At 36.8% G+C, this 16,593-nt stretch overlaps 1 protein-coding gene across 1 annotated transcript; it reads left to right on the forward strand.

The window, feature by feature from the left end:
- Positions 1-590: 590 nt before the first annotated feature.
- On the forward strand, positions 591-16,310 carry LOC103777532 (CWF19-like protein 2; the record flags this gene model as incomplete). Its single annotated transcript, XM_008945089.1, has 9 exons — positions 591-701; positions 1,408-1,527; positions 2,876-2,983; positions 4,734-4,853; positions 5,069-5,162; positions 6,266-6,381; positions 7,947-8,656; positions 13,213-13,309; positions 16,221-16,310. Coding segments are annotated over 9 exons (1,566 nt in total), but the record flags the coding sequence as incomplete, so codon positions are not given.
- Positions 16,311-16,593: the final 283 nt, after the last annotated feature.

Here is a 16,593-nt window from a genome sequence, read left to right on the forward strand (position 1 = left end):
GTGTGGTGATCTATTGCACTTTGGGATAAAGAGTTTTCCAATGGCAAGCTAAATTTCGGTAAACTTGTTTGTGAAAGTCATATTTTGTACCTGGCTGGGATAATGTCAAGGTTGAATATGCACAAAGATAGACTTTGGTGACTTCTCAGATTAACAGATAGTGAGCTGTGCTTTGCAATAGAGTAATTGCCCAGAGAATTTTTTTGCACTAGAAAATCAGAAGTCTGTGATATCATGTCATATCATGTCATATCATATGCAGTTCATGAAGGCTTTAAGAACTTGTCAGAATGAAGAGTGGAAGTTGAATGTCTTTGTATTACTCTTATTTAGGATTATGGGATGAAATCAGTGCTAGAGCTGTAGCATGAGGAAGGGGGTGCATAATATGTTTTAGCTGAATTTCCCCTTTAACATGTAACACAGATGTATGTTTGTTGTGTTTTAACTGCAGTCCACTAAAAGGAAAAGTTCTCAAGCACAGTTTTCAACATTGTGTATGGTCGTATCAGTATGGCTTACAAACGTGTACCTTGGAAGTAAATGCTACTGAACTCCACCTGATTCTTTTTCTTCTCTGTTCATCTTAGGCCAAAATGAGTTATGAAAAGAAGCAGAGGCAGAAACTGCTAAAGCATCTGCGGGGTGAAGATACGTGGATGCTTGCTGATGTGAACGAACGTGTGGAACAACTGGAAAAGGTGACAGAATTCTAAATCATTGAATTGCATTGTTTGGTTTGCAGCATGTTTGTATGAACAGAAGGCTTTCAGGGTGATCTTTAAAAACCTCCTGACTTCTGAATTCTTCATGCTTCGATACTGGCTTTTAATAAGTGGAAATAATCTCTTACTCACAAAGAAAATTTCGGTCATTCAATTCCGGCTTTAATTTCTACCAAATGGAGAAGATCAACTGCTGCCAGGCAAGAATATTCCCATGGGAAGAAATCTGGAGGATGCAGGGTTTCATAGCAGTCCCATTTACTGTCACTCACAGGAGAAGCCTTAATGGAACCTCTGAGTATCACATACTGCTAGTATAGAAATCTGTGTAGCCATTTCTTGAAAGACGGATGTGTCTTGGTGACCCAGTGATTCCCAAGGAAATAGATTTGACTGAAATAAATGCAGTACAGAAGATATTCTATGTACAGTTATAGTGCCTTCATTCCAGTGAAAAACATACTGAGAGGGGGAAGAAAAGTCACTTATGGATGTGTGGCATGGTCTCCCTATTTCCACACCTCCGCAGAAGAGAGAGAGGGTATAGGAGTAAAAAAAAAAGGATGTCCAGCTGTGTGTGTTTTACCTTTTTCAGTGTGGTTTGATAAGTAGGTTGTGAGTGTTCTTCTTGTATGTGGGTGATTTGGTTTACTGGATCTCATTTACAAACATGTACTTGTAGGAACATTCTGTAGAGAAAAAAAAGAAAAAGGAGAAGCATTCAAAAAAAGCTAAGAAAGAAAAGAAGAAAAATAAGAAACAAAAAGCTGAAAGGAAGGATGACTTACTGGATAGTTCCTCGGTAAGTAAGAAACTTCAAAAAATGCTTTAAATGGCGTTTTTAAAACATGCACCATTTCAGTCCTTGTGGGTACACATGGTTAGTAAAATTAAGACTCATTCTTATATGATCAGTTGAAAAGATGCTGTTCTGTGAGTGCTTGTGAATTTTATAATACTGAATTCAATCATTAGCAACTGAGGGATTTATAGTTTTTCAGCAGATACAAACTGAAATAAAATCCCTGTTCTAGAAAAGAGTGGAAAAATTTGTACGTTTCCTATAGCCAGTGGTATATGGTAGAATGATTTGTCTAAACTTTCAAATACTTGGCTTTGATTTTAAGCATGAGCTACTGCTGCGATTTCCCGTGGATGTTCAACCATGGAAACTCCAGACAACATGGGAGTTGTATGTAGGTCTGAAGGAATGCTCATACTTGTGCATTTGAATCTGTAAACAGATGCCTTCATGTTGAGGGGCCCTCTTGCAAAACAGTTCAGAAACTGCACTAGAAACCTGGGTGCTTGCTTTCTGGCCATGTTGTGTAAAACATCCTCCCAGCATTTTGGTGCAAGTCAGGTAGCACTGTAATTTTTTTCTTTTCAGAGAGTCTTTTTTATTGAGTGAAGTAACATGTAGCATGATGAAATTTGTTTTGCAGGGACTGGTATCAGAGGTGAGCTGTTCTTCAGTATGACACAAATCTCTCACATTTCTCCTAGAGTCATCTAAACCCCTCAGATCACATCAGTGAGTCCCAGGATACAACAGTCCTAGCTGATGTCTTTGATCCAAAATTTGTTATTCCCATGACAGGTTCATGTAAATGGCAAAGAAACTCTTCAGTGGAGTCCTGTTTGTGTCAAGTATAAAGTCTTTGTGCACTGCAAGTGTAGGACGTTGGGTACAGAAAGAGGAGGTAGCTTGTACAGTGTCTGATATTGTACTGTGTTACTGATTTTACCTTTTTAATCTAAAACATACTTTGTAATTAACTTATATTATTTTAAATTTTGTTTTTGCAATGCCATAAAAACAATTGGCTTGGGTTTTGTTTTTATCCTGCCAGTTCTAACTTTAGCAGTATTATGCTAATAAACTGCCAGTATGAACTAGCATTACATACTGTGATGAGCTCATGAAGGATGGTGGTATGTTTTGATCATGAAAGATCAATCTCCTATGGGAATATCAATATTCCATTTTTAATATCAGCATTCTAAAATAATAAACAGTATTGTATTAGTAATGCTATTCGAGATCAATTTTGATTATCAATAAACTTGTTAGCTGTTGCTTTTTATCAACATATAATAGTATGTTAGAGGTGTTAATAATTATTCGTTACATTAAACTCGTTTTTTAGGATTCTTCAGTTGAATGGGTTGAGTCAAATGTGTCACAGTCGGACAACACAGAGAAAGCTTGGAAGGTCAACAAGCAATCAGATGATGTGAAAGAACCCTCCCTGCAGGTGAGCAGACCTGTAACTACTCCAGAAATAAATTCAGCATGACTAAGTGTGAAATGTGCTTAGACTTCTTGACAGCTCTTTTGCAATGTGTCGAACAAAACCTATTTTACAGACAATTAAATAGGAATACTTATGTATGTCATGATAATTTCTACTGCAAAATATTATTTTTTAAGCATTTCTTGTATAGTGTATTTCCTGGGCTTGCCTATTTTTCGACAAAGAATGTGCTTTTGAAAGGCATTTCCTGGTCATCCCTACTTTTTGTATTTTGACTCACAATATGAAGAAGTCTTGGAGCATGTAAATCCATTTCCTGTGGGATTAAGCTAGAACACAAGATAATGTTCTCAAAGTGCACCTCAGGTGCTCCATAGGACCAGTCTTGGACTATTTAAGTGTACTTACTTAAAGGAAAAAAAAGAAAAAGACAGAAATAAAGACAGAATAAAAAAAAAAAATCCCCAAACTGCAAATCTGAAGCCTACGTAGAAGACGTAGCCAGGCTTTCTTCAGTGATGCCCAGTGACATGAGCAGAGGAAATGGGCACAAACACATACAGGAAGTTCTGTCTTAACATCAGTCTTGCTGTGAGGGTGACTAGAGACTGGCACAGGCTACCCAGAGAGGCTGTGGAAAATCCATCCTCAGAGATTTTTACAAGCAGTCTGGACATAGTCCTGGGCAGCTGGCTCGAAGTGGCCCTGATTGAGCAGAGGGGTTGGGCCAGATGACCTCAAGACATCTCATGTATGTCCACTTCTGTTGATCCACTTTGCTTGTGGATGTGGGCATAGATTCTTTTGAATCACTTGAAGACAGATTATTTTTCAGTTCCTTCTTTCTTAGAGGAGATCTGAGAAGTGGAATGTTCTTTCACCTGTGAAATTCTCTGGTGTGTTGCCTAAGACAATTTTTTTTATAATATGATAGCAGAGTATGTGACATTGAGCATCTATTTGGACTGACAACTCAGACTTGAACTCTACTGAAGATAAAAAGACCCTTCTACAAGCATGTGTTTCAAAATTAGTGTAATAGTGTAATTTTGGCTGCTGTATTATCCACAGACATGTTCCAAATACTTGTGTAGATTTTTATAATGTGTATGTCACTGCTTTCCTTTGAGGACTCGGGTTTTGTGTGTATAAAGGTAGTAGATACATCTAGAATTTTTACAGGATGCTTTTCTTATAGTTGTAATTCTTAATATGTCCTTGGTTTGGCTCTATGTTTTGTAAATGTAGTTTTCTACCTGTTATTGTGGGTACAGTTCATAGAATTTAGATGTGTACCTGTTTAATTTGAGGGTGCAGTTAGTGCTTAGATGTCTGAGGTATGAGCTGTACTCAGCTACTGATTACAGATTTTGTATATGCCAGAAGAGGTGTAAGAGGTCATGAAGTCAGAAGCAGCAAGATGAAAAGGAATTGATCCAGATCTACAGTGTTTGTTTAGGCATAATAAGCAGTCTGTGCAGTTTGCATATTTACTTGTGTCTTAAATACATTGTGACGACATAGTTCAAGTTACAGAAAGACATTTATGAAATTTGTTCAAGTAAATGAATATTAAACAAATGAAAGATTTGGGTTCTTAAAAGTGTATTTACTTTTCATTAAAGTATTTCTTATGTCTTTTTAAAACCTATACTCTTTATTGTAGGTAACATTTATCACTGATTGGATTAATACCCAGGCCATGTTTTTGTTGGCGACATAAACATTGATTCTTTGTATTTATTTTAAGAGAGAAGAATGGATGAATTTAGACTTCGTGTCATTGAAAACCACATCAGCAGCAGCTGTCAAAGGTGAAAGACACAAAGAAAAAATGTTGGAGCGCCAGAAAGCTCAAGAACTTGAGCAGGTAGGAGGAATTAATATATCAATTTTTTTTTCTGCTTCTTACTAAATTTTGTGTGAGGGATGAACCAATAAATTGAATATGAATAGTATGAATAATAATCCAATGTATGTAGTCCAGTGATTATAATTTAGCATAATATAGTCCAGTCAATAATAGTATCAAATATTCTCAAAAACACAAACCATATATTATGCACACATTAATTTCTTTTTTAGGCCATGCTGTCTGAGAGAGAACTCAATCCCTATTGGAAAGATGGTGGTACAGGTTTGCCACCAGAGAAGGATGAAACAGTTTCAGTTAAGAAAGGTAAACAGAAACTTTTAGTAATAATCTTAAATTTCTGTCTCTGGTCTCTGTGTAGTTACAAGTTACTACTAATGTTGATGTAAAGGGATTATGAATAACATGCGATAAAGTAAAATTTGGATGAAAATTCAGTATTGAATGTTGGGTTAATATCACAGTATGTTGTTTTGCAGAATTTCTCTTCACTTGTTTTTAATTTTGAATGGTATGACCTTCAATATCTTTATAGAAATTCTCCATTTTGAACCAATTAGAGGAAAGTATGATTTAAACAAGACAAGATAAATTATTGTAATTTCATTTGCTTCCTTTCACTCCATTACACAAATTATAGTTTTAAAATATTCAACCACAGAAGTCTGAGTCACAGTAAAATGAAGTACATTACAGATGCAGTTTGTGAAAAATATTATTTCTGTAACCTTTTCACTTCTTTCCTTACCCTGGGGTTATCCTGCCTGTTTCCAGCAAAGGCAGTTAGAACATTTTTCTGTGATAAGAAGGATCCTTGTATTCTGTCAGCAGGGAGCAGTAGGGTCCCTGGCTTTTCTCTCTGGGAGCCTGTCCCTGTGGACAGTGTGTCCTGCAAGCCACCAGCCTCGTGCCCACTTGTAGGAGTTGCAGAGATCTGCGATCTGCAAGGGGTGGCAGGCATCGAGGAGCGTGTGTCCTGGATGTGAAGACCTCTGCTGGCTTCCCAAATGGAAATCAATGGGTTGCTCATTAATTTTCTAAGAAGGGGAATGAGCTTCTTTATATGTAAGGGGTAGGTATGCCAAAGAGTGAACACAGAAAGTGGAAAACATAAGGTTCTTTAATTTCATAAAACCCCCATAACTTCTCATATGCCACTTCTGTCTTGGAAACTGCTTGTTGTGTTCTATTATAAAAAGGAGAAGCTTAAATTAAATCAATGGTATTACTGAGGTATATCCAGCATTAACTTATAAAAACATATATTATTATATTCTCTCTTTTCTTTTGCACCTTTTCAATTTTTGCATGAAGTTTGGGTGAAGGTTTAATGTCACATACAGAGTAAGGTTAAACAGGAGTGACCACTGACCTATAAAACTATGACCTTTCATTGTTTTCCACTTCAGTTACAGTGGTAGAAGATGCTGGATTAAGTTGGCTGCAAAAATCATACCAAAGGATGAAGGAGCAGGCTGAGCGAGAGAAACGAAATTTTGAGGAAATTGTAGCTGAGAGGTATGGGGTAAGGATCTTCAGTTAATTTTTTTTCATGCTAACAGATGTTTGGAAAAATTCACTTTCATGTAAAGGCACGAATACTTCATGTGTAGTGTAAGCCATCAGGAAAGAAGCAGGAAAAAACAGCCTCTGAATCTTCTTCCAAGTGATGGAAGAGTTTAAAGCTACCCAGCCTTCTAGATCTTTTTCTGTTAAACATTTTTGAATATTTGGGTTCCTATAGCAAGTTTAAAATACTTTTCTACATCTGGAGGTTCAAATAATCCCAGTTAAAAAGTACCTGAGTGCTTCCAAACCTATGACGTGTACTAGAAAACGTTTTGTTCTCCTGCATGTGACAGATAATGTGTTGTGGGTGATAGTAATACTAGGACAATTTGGGGAGCTGTGCCAGATTTTACCAAGTATAAATCTTCTGGCCACTTGTGATCTGCTCAGGCCAGATATATTGAGAAAGCTGTTTGCTTCTGGAGGGTTTAAAAGTCTTCAAAATATATTTTTAAATGAACAGTCTACCATAACAGTATTAACTTTTTAGAGCCTACACTCGCTATAATTATAGTATTGTCTTTAAAAGTACTGGTCGAAAGTGTTTGGTATTGAATCTTGGCTAGTGTTGCATTTGAGTTTTCTGTTATTTTTTTTCAGTAAGCTGGTTTCATTAGGCCAGTGAAAATCTTGAATAAGACAATATGACTTCAAACTCTTGTCTTTGAACTGGATTGTAGTCACTCCTGAGTGATGAAATCAACATTGTCAGCACTAGTAGAAATTAATCAGTGCCAGTGATTGTAAAGAGTATTATATCTAAGAATCTTTCTCAAGAAACAAGAGCTCAAATGTCATGAACCACTCTGGCTGTTGAAATACAGGACAGTGATTGAAAGAGATCCCTGCCTGATTTGCTTCAGTATGTAACATTTTGAGGGGAGAAAAAAAAAGAAATTAAAAAATTGGTGGCTTTTAATTCAGCTCGAAAGAGGGAAGAAGGAACAGTCCACGTTTTGCATAATTGCCTAATGGATAGAGTATTTTTCCAGAAAGCCAGAGACAGGGGTTCAAAGCCTGTTTCAAACTAAAGATTTTGAATCCACTCTCCTGTATTTTTAGGAGTTTAGCTAGTTTATAAAATTGAATGTCCACTATAGAAGCTGAGCATCTGGTGAGCATAAATGCAAAATTAATGAGTAAGACAGAGGAAGTCTTTCTCCCTAGGTCAAGCCACTGATCTCCAGGTTGCCAGGATGAAACAGTTCTGAGGCTCTAGTTCATCTTCCTGGAAGTGCTTTAGCATTTACTTTACAGCTGCACGATGCAAGTCAGAAATAGTCCAAGAGAAGGGATCAGAAAGCCTTCCCAACAGAGCATCTTAGACAGAAGGGCTGTGAGTTCCCTTTTTACTGTACCAGACTGTACTGGTCTTCCTTTCCACTCCATGGCTTATGCCTTCCCCTTTGCATAGTGACTCATTTTCCTAGAATGATGCCTTTATAGTAATGCTTTGCAGGGAGCTTCACAATATGTTATAACCTTAAAAGCAGTATGACTTCTTTTTATTCTTTCTTACAGTCAATGGAAGCATTTCAGTCACGATTGGAAGAGGCTGAAAAAGTTGCATCCAGAAAGGAAAATTTTTACAGAAGTGGAAGATGGAAGAAAACTGACTATTCAGGAAGTGAGAAAGAAAAGAAAGAACAGCGTATAAAAAAGGAGACACGAGGTGAAGGTGATAGAAACAGGAATGTGTTTGGGGGCTATACTAGGGAGAAGTATAGCAAGGGATGGGCGCAAGAAGACAAAGGTTGCAAAAGAGATGTGTCAAGAGAAGACCAAGAACGTGGACACAGTAGCATGGACTCAGTATTGAGAGGCTACAGCTCCACATCAGAAAACCACTCTGATGAAAAAAGAAGTCAGGAAAAGAGTTCATCTCTAAGCAACATCAAACACAAATTTCTGAAACCCTCTGAAGATGATTTATCATCTTACCATGTACCTAGAGACTACCAGTCACATCAGTCCTCTTCCAAGCTACAAGCTCATAGCTCTTTGAGCAGTCGTTTCCAAAAACCTAGTGAGAATACTGCACTGTGGAATGAAACGCACAGAGAAGATAATATTGAGAAATCAATGTCTGATCAAAAATCAAGTACTAGGGAACAAATTGATGACAATCATTGGGAAAGAAGTCATGAAAAACAGAAGTCACAACAGGAGTATCCAAATGATATCCCTGAGAAGAGACAAACGTTATCTGACAGTAAAACGTCATGTTCTAGGTATTTTATGAACATCTTCACTTGTCTCTTATTTGCTGTATTTTTCATGGTGAAGTCTGCCAGAAACTGTGCTTTTTGTGACAGTATTAAATTTGATCATATGGGATGTCTTTAGTTAGGAGGAGGCTAGCCTCCCAGCTAGGGACAGCTACAAGAGATTATTGTCAGCTTCTTTCTAAATGTTAGTTCACGCTGCAATAAAATTGTCCTCTCAGACAGAAAATCTGCAAAACAATATCCTGACTGTTGTTGAATTTATAAAAGGCAAACTTGAAATTTTAGAAAATGCTGACTAAAAAACTGAAATAATTAATACAGTGGGGATAGTTTTGCCACCTGTGAGATGAACTCATGCTCTAAAGTAGGAGCCTATGAAAAAATAGTAGAAATACGATTAGAAAAGTGCATTTTCTGTGGAAGAGAGAAAAGGTGCACAGGAGTGGGAGGGGAAACAAGAACTAGTACGTGGTAGGAATTTCAGTTTGTCTGACTTGCTCTAGTGCAAGACAATGGAGAAGGTAAGGAGAGGTGGTTAGAAAGGTAAGTTGCAGGGAACTGAGCTTTTGCTCTACTCGAGGCCACCTGTTCTCCAGTACTATCAGCTTGCTTGTTCTTTCAGTGGCATGAGTAGTGTGGTTATTACTGTGAGTGCTTGCCTTCAGATCTTCCTAATAACAGGGAGGAATGTGCAGAAGTATTTTAGAGTGAAGATGGTGTCACTTAATTGCTTGGGAAAGCTGGGCAAGTAAATATTCTTGATTTGAGTATGTAAGAAGAATGATATGATTTAGCTGGGAACAGCATTTGATGAAGTATGATCAGATGTAATTCCTTCTTTCTTCTATGCTTATGTCAGTTATCTGCAGAAAAAACTTCTTATAGCAGGTTTATGAATTTACTTGTAATGTTTAATTGTTGGATCCTAAAACCAAGACAATACCTTAAAAGTATTTATTTTATTTATAACTGTTCCAGGTGTAGTACTTGCAGATCCCTTACTCTGTGTATTTGCAAAGGAGAATTGTACATTAAATGAGTACTGCATGACTAACCAGAAACGGGCAGCTCAGGTCTGCACAGTTCTTGATACTGTGCAGGTTGCATATTTTTTCCAGATTTTAGTGGCTATATTTTTTACTCTTATAGGAGCCAGTGAAATTTACATTTTCCTTGATAGCAGGAAAATAAATTGGTTGCATGATGTTCACTTAATCTAATAGATTTATTTATATTTTTAAAAAAGCACATGTTCAAATATACATCATGACAAGAAAAGATCCTGATTCTGGCAGCAATAGTTTGTATGCGTTATGGGAAGTTGCACTCATAAGTGTTTGTCATGTCTTGTTTTATTGTCCATTTTAGTACTTGCCTAGGTGTTCTTTTGCTGGAAAATGAGAAACATATCTTTCTTTATAGTTGTTTTAGTTACTCTGAAAAAAATATTTTGTAGCATTAAACCTGTGATGTATGAGACCTTATTAGACATTTTAATTTAGTGACCCTCTGTTTTTCTAGATACTGCTCAAATAGTTATTACCCTGAAGTGCCTGGGGTTTTACCACTTAAATGCACTTTGTAAGCTTCTGATTAGAATGATTCATGGTGTGTCTGAGCTGGAGCCTATGAGATTTTCTCAGCTCTTGAGGCCTGGTTTGTTCATGGCTTTGTTCTGGTACAAGGTCTGCACAATCCACAGTTTTTTTTCTACCTGCCTTGGAATGTGCATTGGTTTTTGAAAATATAGGTGTTTGTGGAAGGAAGGATCCTGTGGTGAACCAGGAGAGTGCATCTGTGCTGCAGTTCAGGCATGGACTCCGTTGTAATGAAAACATACGCTCAGAAGTATATGTCTGGAAAACACCCACCCTGTTAAGAAGCTTCTTCTTTTGCACTCAAGGCAGGATTATGTGTGGTTAGATCTTATCCTTCATCTTAAATATCATGCCCTTTTAAAAAAACAAACAAGCAAAAAAACCAAAACCAAACCAAAACACAAATGCTTCAGTAATTAGCAGCGAATAATCTGTGCAAATGACATATGATCTTTTAGTAAGTCTAAAGGTAGGCATTCTCAGTTTTGTTTCCTCCATGACTTCCATAAGGAGAAAGCAAGATCTGACATGTTCCGTACAGCTGCATTGCAAATGGGAGTTCTGACATCCAGTACACTTTACGTAACTGTAGCCAAGTATTGGTTTGGACTGGGGATTGTCCAAAATGCAGAAAGTGAGTGAGAGAGGCCATGTGAAGACCCTGCACCTTGTTATTAAACTTTTTTTTTTTTTTTTTTTGGGTGGGGGGTTAAGGTGTGGAGCTGGGTGTTGCTTTGCTTTGTGAGTTAGCAATACCGTTGCCTCATTTTTGTTATCTTAAAAGAAGCAACCACTCCTTTACAGATTTGTTTGTTTGTTTGTTTTTGTTAAAAAAAAGGGTGATTAACTTTTTTTTAATGGCAAGTACAAAAGCTTTACCTTTTAGCTTTTGGTCACCACGTGCAAGTGCAATTCTAATTGTAACAGGGCAGAGTGACAAATTTTGGGCAACTAGATTGTGCACGGAAGCGGTTTCCTTATTCAAGTTCAAAGAATTCAATTAGTGTGATAGAAAAGATAATTCTTTTCCTCACAGAGGAGAACTAAGCATGGATACTATTTAGCTGATATTGCCTTTGCATGTGTTTTCTGTTTTAGTACTGTTAAACCAAATTGCACATCTTCTTTGATATTTTAATTATATTTCTTAGCCAATACAATTATAGAGCTGATTTATTAGTAAAGTGGTGATTACTTGGGCCTGGAAAGCCATATAGCCCCTGTTTATTGACTTAGTTATTTCCAGGTTCTTTTAAGCTGACTCTTAACTCCTAAGCTTCTCTCTGTTTTCAGTATGGTATGGCCTGTCCTCTTGTTTCCTTCAGAAATAATTGTCTTTTTTCTTTAGAATTTTGTAGGAAATTCTGGCTTTTGGATATGTGGGGTAGTTATCTGTTGGGAATAATTTATAAGCTGCTGCTTTCTTTTTCTTCCTAAAGTTTCAAGTCATGTACTCTTCCAGTGGTATTGTCCATCAGTCACAAAAAGTAAATCTTCATTGATGTGAAGGCTTGGATTAATAGGTGTTGCTGGTTCAGTTCCTCATCTCTCATGCTGACAATGTACCTTTAAAGTTTTATCTCTTCTAAAACACAGAGGGAGTTTCTTCAGCCTATAAATCAAAGTGTTTTGAACAGTTATGACACAGCTTAATTAAAAGTGCTGATTGGATGTCCGAGGGATCTCCCCAGAGGAAAAGTTCATCCAGCCAGTGTATGCTGAAAATCATACTTCATAATGTGACTACTTCAGAGTTTAATGTGAGACAAGAAAAAAGCGAATCAAAACAATGTCTCTAGTCTCAAAAAGATGTTTCTAGCCCTAGAACTGTTTAAAAAAAGCATATATGAAGTAATAAACACTTCTTACTCCCTTTACTGAAACAGTCTGCCTTTTTTTGGAAAACGTGTAAGGAGAAGTGAGAACTTCATCTTTGAGGGTTCTGTTTCTGGAGGAGTTAATATTTCTGCTGAGTTTTTGGGTTTTGAATTAGTCATCTTCAAAACAGACAAAAGTAACTTTGGTAATTTCTTCAAGGCTGGGGAGATCTGGCAGTTAAAGATGATACCTTCTTCAAAGTTCTCCCATTCTTGAACTCCTACAGAGTTTAACCATACTGAGTAGTGAGTGAATTCTGCCTCTCTTTTAATAGCAGGAACCAATATCATAACTGTATTCTGATGTCTCTTCCATGTTAGATATTTTGCTTTTAGAGTTAGTTTGTATTAGTCTTTCCTAGGGTTGGAGAAAGAGCCAGACTTGCTTGATGCCTCTTTGCAGTAATTCTTGGATACCTTATTTATTACCATGAGAACTCATATGCTGACCTTTTAATGTTAAAATTAAGAAACAATAATATTTTATTACTAATTGTAGCTTTGCTAGGGAGGCTTGATATTTTAAAAACTGTACCAGTTAATTTTCCATAGCAACTCTACCCTATCAACCATGCGTCTTTAGAGGCAAAGATTGTACTGTGAGCAGGTAAGTATGGACATACAAGCAGTTTTACAGAGATGAAAGGCCATTTGGCATACAGGAGAAGAACTGGGAAATGGGTGATTTTGCTGGAGCTGCGATGTGAAAGCATGAGCAAAGCCAGAAAGAAAAATTACAGAGCAGATTTAAATTACTCTTTCCTCTCCTCTTTCCCCTGGTTTTTGTGTGCTTATACTTGCTACTGGCTTTTGACTGTTTTTCCATGTGGAGAAAATGTTCATAGATAATTCTTTTAATTTTAAGTGATCTCAAAAGTAAAAAGAGGCATACCTAATTAGAATTAAAGTCTTTTGGCTTCATAGTCCTTGGCAACTTCTGACCGCAAATATATTTTAATAATTTGTTGTGAATGATTTTGACAAGAGAGGCATATGTGCTGGTACAGTAGTCATGTGATACATAATTACACAGGTGAATACTACATTATCTTTCAATGGATTTAGTGCTGCTGGTGTGTTACAGATACACATCGAAGGATGAGCCACCTCGGGTCCTTAGTGAAGAGGAGATGAACAAGCTGGGAGCGAGGATTGTGAAAGCAGAACTCATGGGAGACATGGTAAAGTCTTTGAAAAAATGTCATGTGTCCTTGTTTTGGCTGGGATAGGGTTAATTTTCTTCCTGGTAGCTGGTAGAGGGCTGTGTTATGGATTTAGTGTGAGAATAATGTTGGTAGCACACTGATGTTTTAGTTGTTGCTAAGTAGTGCTTATCCTGAGTCTAAATTTACTGCAATTTTTCTTTAAAGCTCACAGGGATTTGGTTGTTAAAAAAAAAAAAAGTATTGATTCAAGCAAATAAAGGTCCTGTAAAATTTGATCACATAGGATTTGAAGATACTGCTTTTACTGTTAACTTCTGCTTTAAATGCAATGATTCATTGACTAGAAAAGAGCATTTGGGTCCCCAGGTTTTGTAGGCTAGGCAGCATATTCAAAAATCAATTGTTCTCTACCTCATTTATAGGATTTAATAGCTCTGCTGTATAAGCATACTTATTAATTGTGATATGGAAATGTAAAACTGAAAGGAACTGTACAGGCCATTGCATCCAGCTTTGCCATGAGAGCAACTGTGTACTGATTTGTGGTGAGCTCCACAAAATGTCTGCCCTGGGTGAGGCTGGGGCCATGGAGCTGAGATAAAACAGCTGCACATCTCAGGGGGCTTTAGGAAGCTCATTTCAGACAACAGCCTGAAGGATCAAGAATTTCACTCTTTTGGAACACTTTAAACTCTGGAATTATGTGGGGTGGGTTTTTTTGATTGTTTGGGATTTTTTTTTTTACATTTAAGTGTGGCTACAGTGAGTTAATTGCATTCAGTAGTGCTGCCTGGAAGTTTTAGTTATAACAAGGTCAGTCTGTTAGATTTTAAGTTAGGTTTTACAAGTACTTGCACTGAATAGCTGCTCTTAAGAAAGTATTGCTGAAATTTTTTTGAAGGAAATAATAAAATAATGTTTTCTAGATGTGGATCCCATCAATATGGGCCTTTGTATTTTTTTTTTTTTTTTTAAAGTTTGATTTTTGGTGCATCTGTTTACCTTGCCTCTTGTAACAGAATATTTGCACCAAAATGTGCATCACCAAGAGGTAATAAATCAGACATGTTATGACTTCAAGTGCCAAATATTTCCTGAGAGCAACTGAGTCTTTGATTTGTAGGAATTTTTATGATGTCTGGCATACAAATTTATTGCTACATGAAGAAATTGTGTTGGTCTTTGTCAAAACCCTTATCACATAATTTAAATTTTGGTAGGAGAATGTGTCCGTTTTATAAATCACAGCATCACAGAATGGCAGGGGGTGGAAGTGTGCTCTGGAGATCATCTAGTCCAACACCACTGTCAAAGCAGGTTCACTTCAGAGCAGGTTGCACACAAACATGTCCAGGCAGGTTTTGAAAGTCTCCAGAGAAGGAGACTCCACAACATCTCTGGGCAGCCTGTTCCAGTGCTCCACCACTATCACAGCAAAGAAGTTTCTCCTTCTGTTCAGATGGAACTTCCTCTGCTCCAGTTTGTGCTCATTGCCCCTCATCCTATCTCTGGGCACCACTGGAAAGAGTCTGGCTCCTTTCTCTTGACACCTGCCCTTTTGATATGTGTAAGCACTGACAGGATCCCCTCTCAGTCTTTCCTTTGCAAACTGATTTTACAGTATGAATTCTTTTCCCACAGACTTCATATGTGTGTGTATATGTAGGTGTACAAAATTTGAACAAATAAACCTGTTCTAGAAATCTTGTCTATTTGAATCTTATCAACTTAAAAAGTGAATGAAAAGTATCTTCAAGCAGTGAAGTGTTAAGATGTAATGAATGTTAATGATTAAAATAGATGCCTCCATGTTTTAATCTGTAGTTTTCCTAGTAAATGTAGGAAAAAACATTACAATTTTACTGTAAATTCTATATATACATTTTTTTTGACGTATGCACTCTGAATTAGCCTAGTTAAAAAAACCCAACCATCCACAGTATAAATAATAAAATAACTGATCTTTGCCTTGTTGCTCTTTAAATATTTTTTTCCATGGACTTTCTGTGATCACATTGAATATGCAGCTTGTTTAAACAAGTTCATCCCCACACACCAGAACAGATGGTTATGTAACAGCATGTCCTGGTGGCCAGAGCTCAAGGTTGGCCATATGGGACAAATAAATTCTGAATCTATTTTTGTTACTGACTCGCTGCTTAGTGTTGATCACACGACTTAATTTTGGGGCAGCAAGTATAGGCATGATTGTTGGAGTCCAATCAATGAAACTAACAAAGTGGTCAGAGTATAAAGACTGTATTTCTTACAGGGTAAGAGGTTGTCACCTGGCAATTCTTAGCAAAACAAGATATCCTAAAATGCTTGTAATTATGTAATAAAGAGATGAGAGAGCAGGAGCATCAAAACCAATCTATACAAGTCTCTAACAGTTCTCATTTTCTACCTCTTGTCCATTTTAATACCCAAAGTAAGATCTGAAGCGCCAAAGTTGAACATGTGGTGTAGAGATGTGAAACTGCATAGCAAAAATATCTGGGAGAGATTTCACTAGAGTATGTGTGTATATAAATAAATAAAAGGCTATGCAGCGTAACTTGGAAAGGTTATACACTTGATATATTCAGGCTTCCTTATTTAGCTTCCTATACAGAAATTAGTATCTATGTTTAGCTGCACAAAGCATTTATTAGCGTAACTGAATCATGTTTTAGCATAGTTTCTCTGGGTTTTTATGACAATGTGTTTCTATAGTACAGATGCCTCTGTTCTGAACTTTTAAAAAAATTATCTCCAGTAGAGAATTGTGTGAATTATATTGACATGTGTTCTTTAGTTTTTTGTGTCATTAGAATTTAATAAAAATTCAAAACATGAAGAAATGGAATGAATAGTTAATTCTGATTTAAGTTTTCTAAAAGTTTTAAATGGTTAAAATAATGAAGTATTACCACTTTTATTGAAGGAGTTAGCTTCAAAACTTCAGGAAGAACTTGAGAACGCTCGCAAATTAAGAGAGACTCAGGGACAGATTCCAGCAAAGTCTGGCAGAGAGGTAAGGGGAAAATACTCTTCTTTTGTTTGTTGTAGTAGCAGCTGAATGACCAAGAACATGAAATGGTGTGTATTGTGTTGTTGACTGTGATGGCTGTTACGTAACTCTGATGTCTCTGAAGAAGCTGACACTTCAAATATTCTTCTTTTTAAAGGGTGGTGTTCAAGAAATGCATAGTAATCCTTTTCCATACAAACTTTGCCATAGCTAAAGGGAAACAGCATCAATATCTTCATTTAGGAGCTCCATCCTTGTGATGGATAGGAGATTTCTAGGCAAAGCC

This window comes from Merops nubicus, unplaced genomic scaffold, assembly GCF_000691845.1.
Source record: "Merops nubicus isolate BGI_N331 unplaced genomic scaffold, ASM69184v1 scaffold5878, whole genome shotgun sequence".
Taxonomy (NCBI): Eukaryota; Metazoa; Chordata; class Aves; order Coraciiformes; family Meropidae; genus Merops; species Merops nubicus.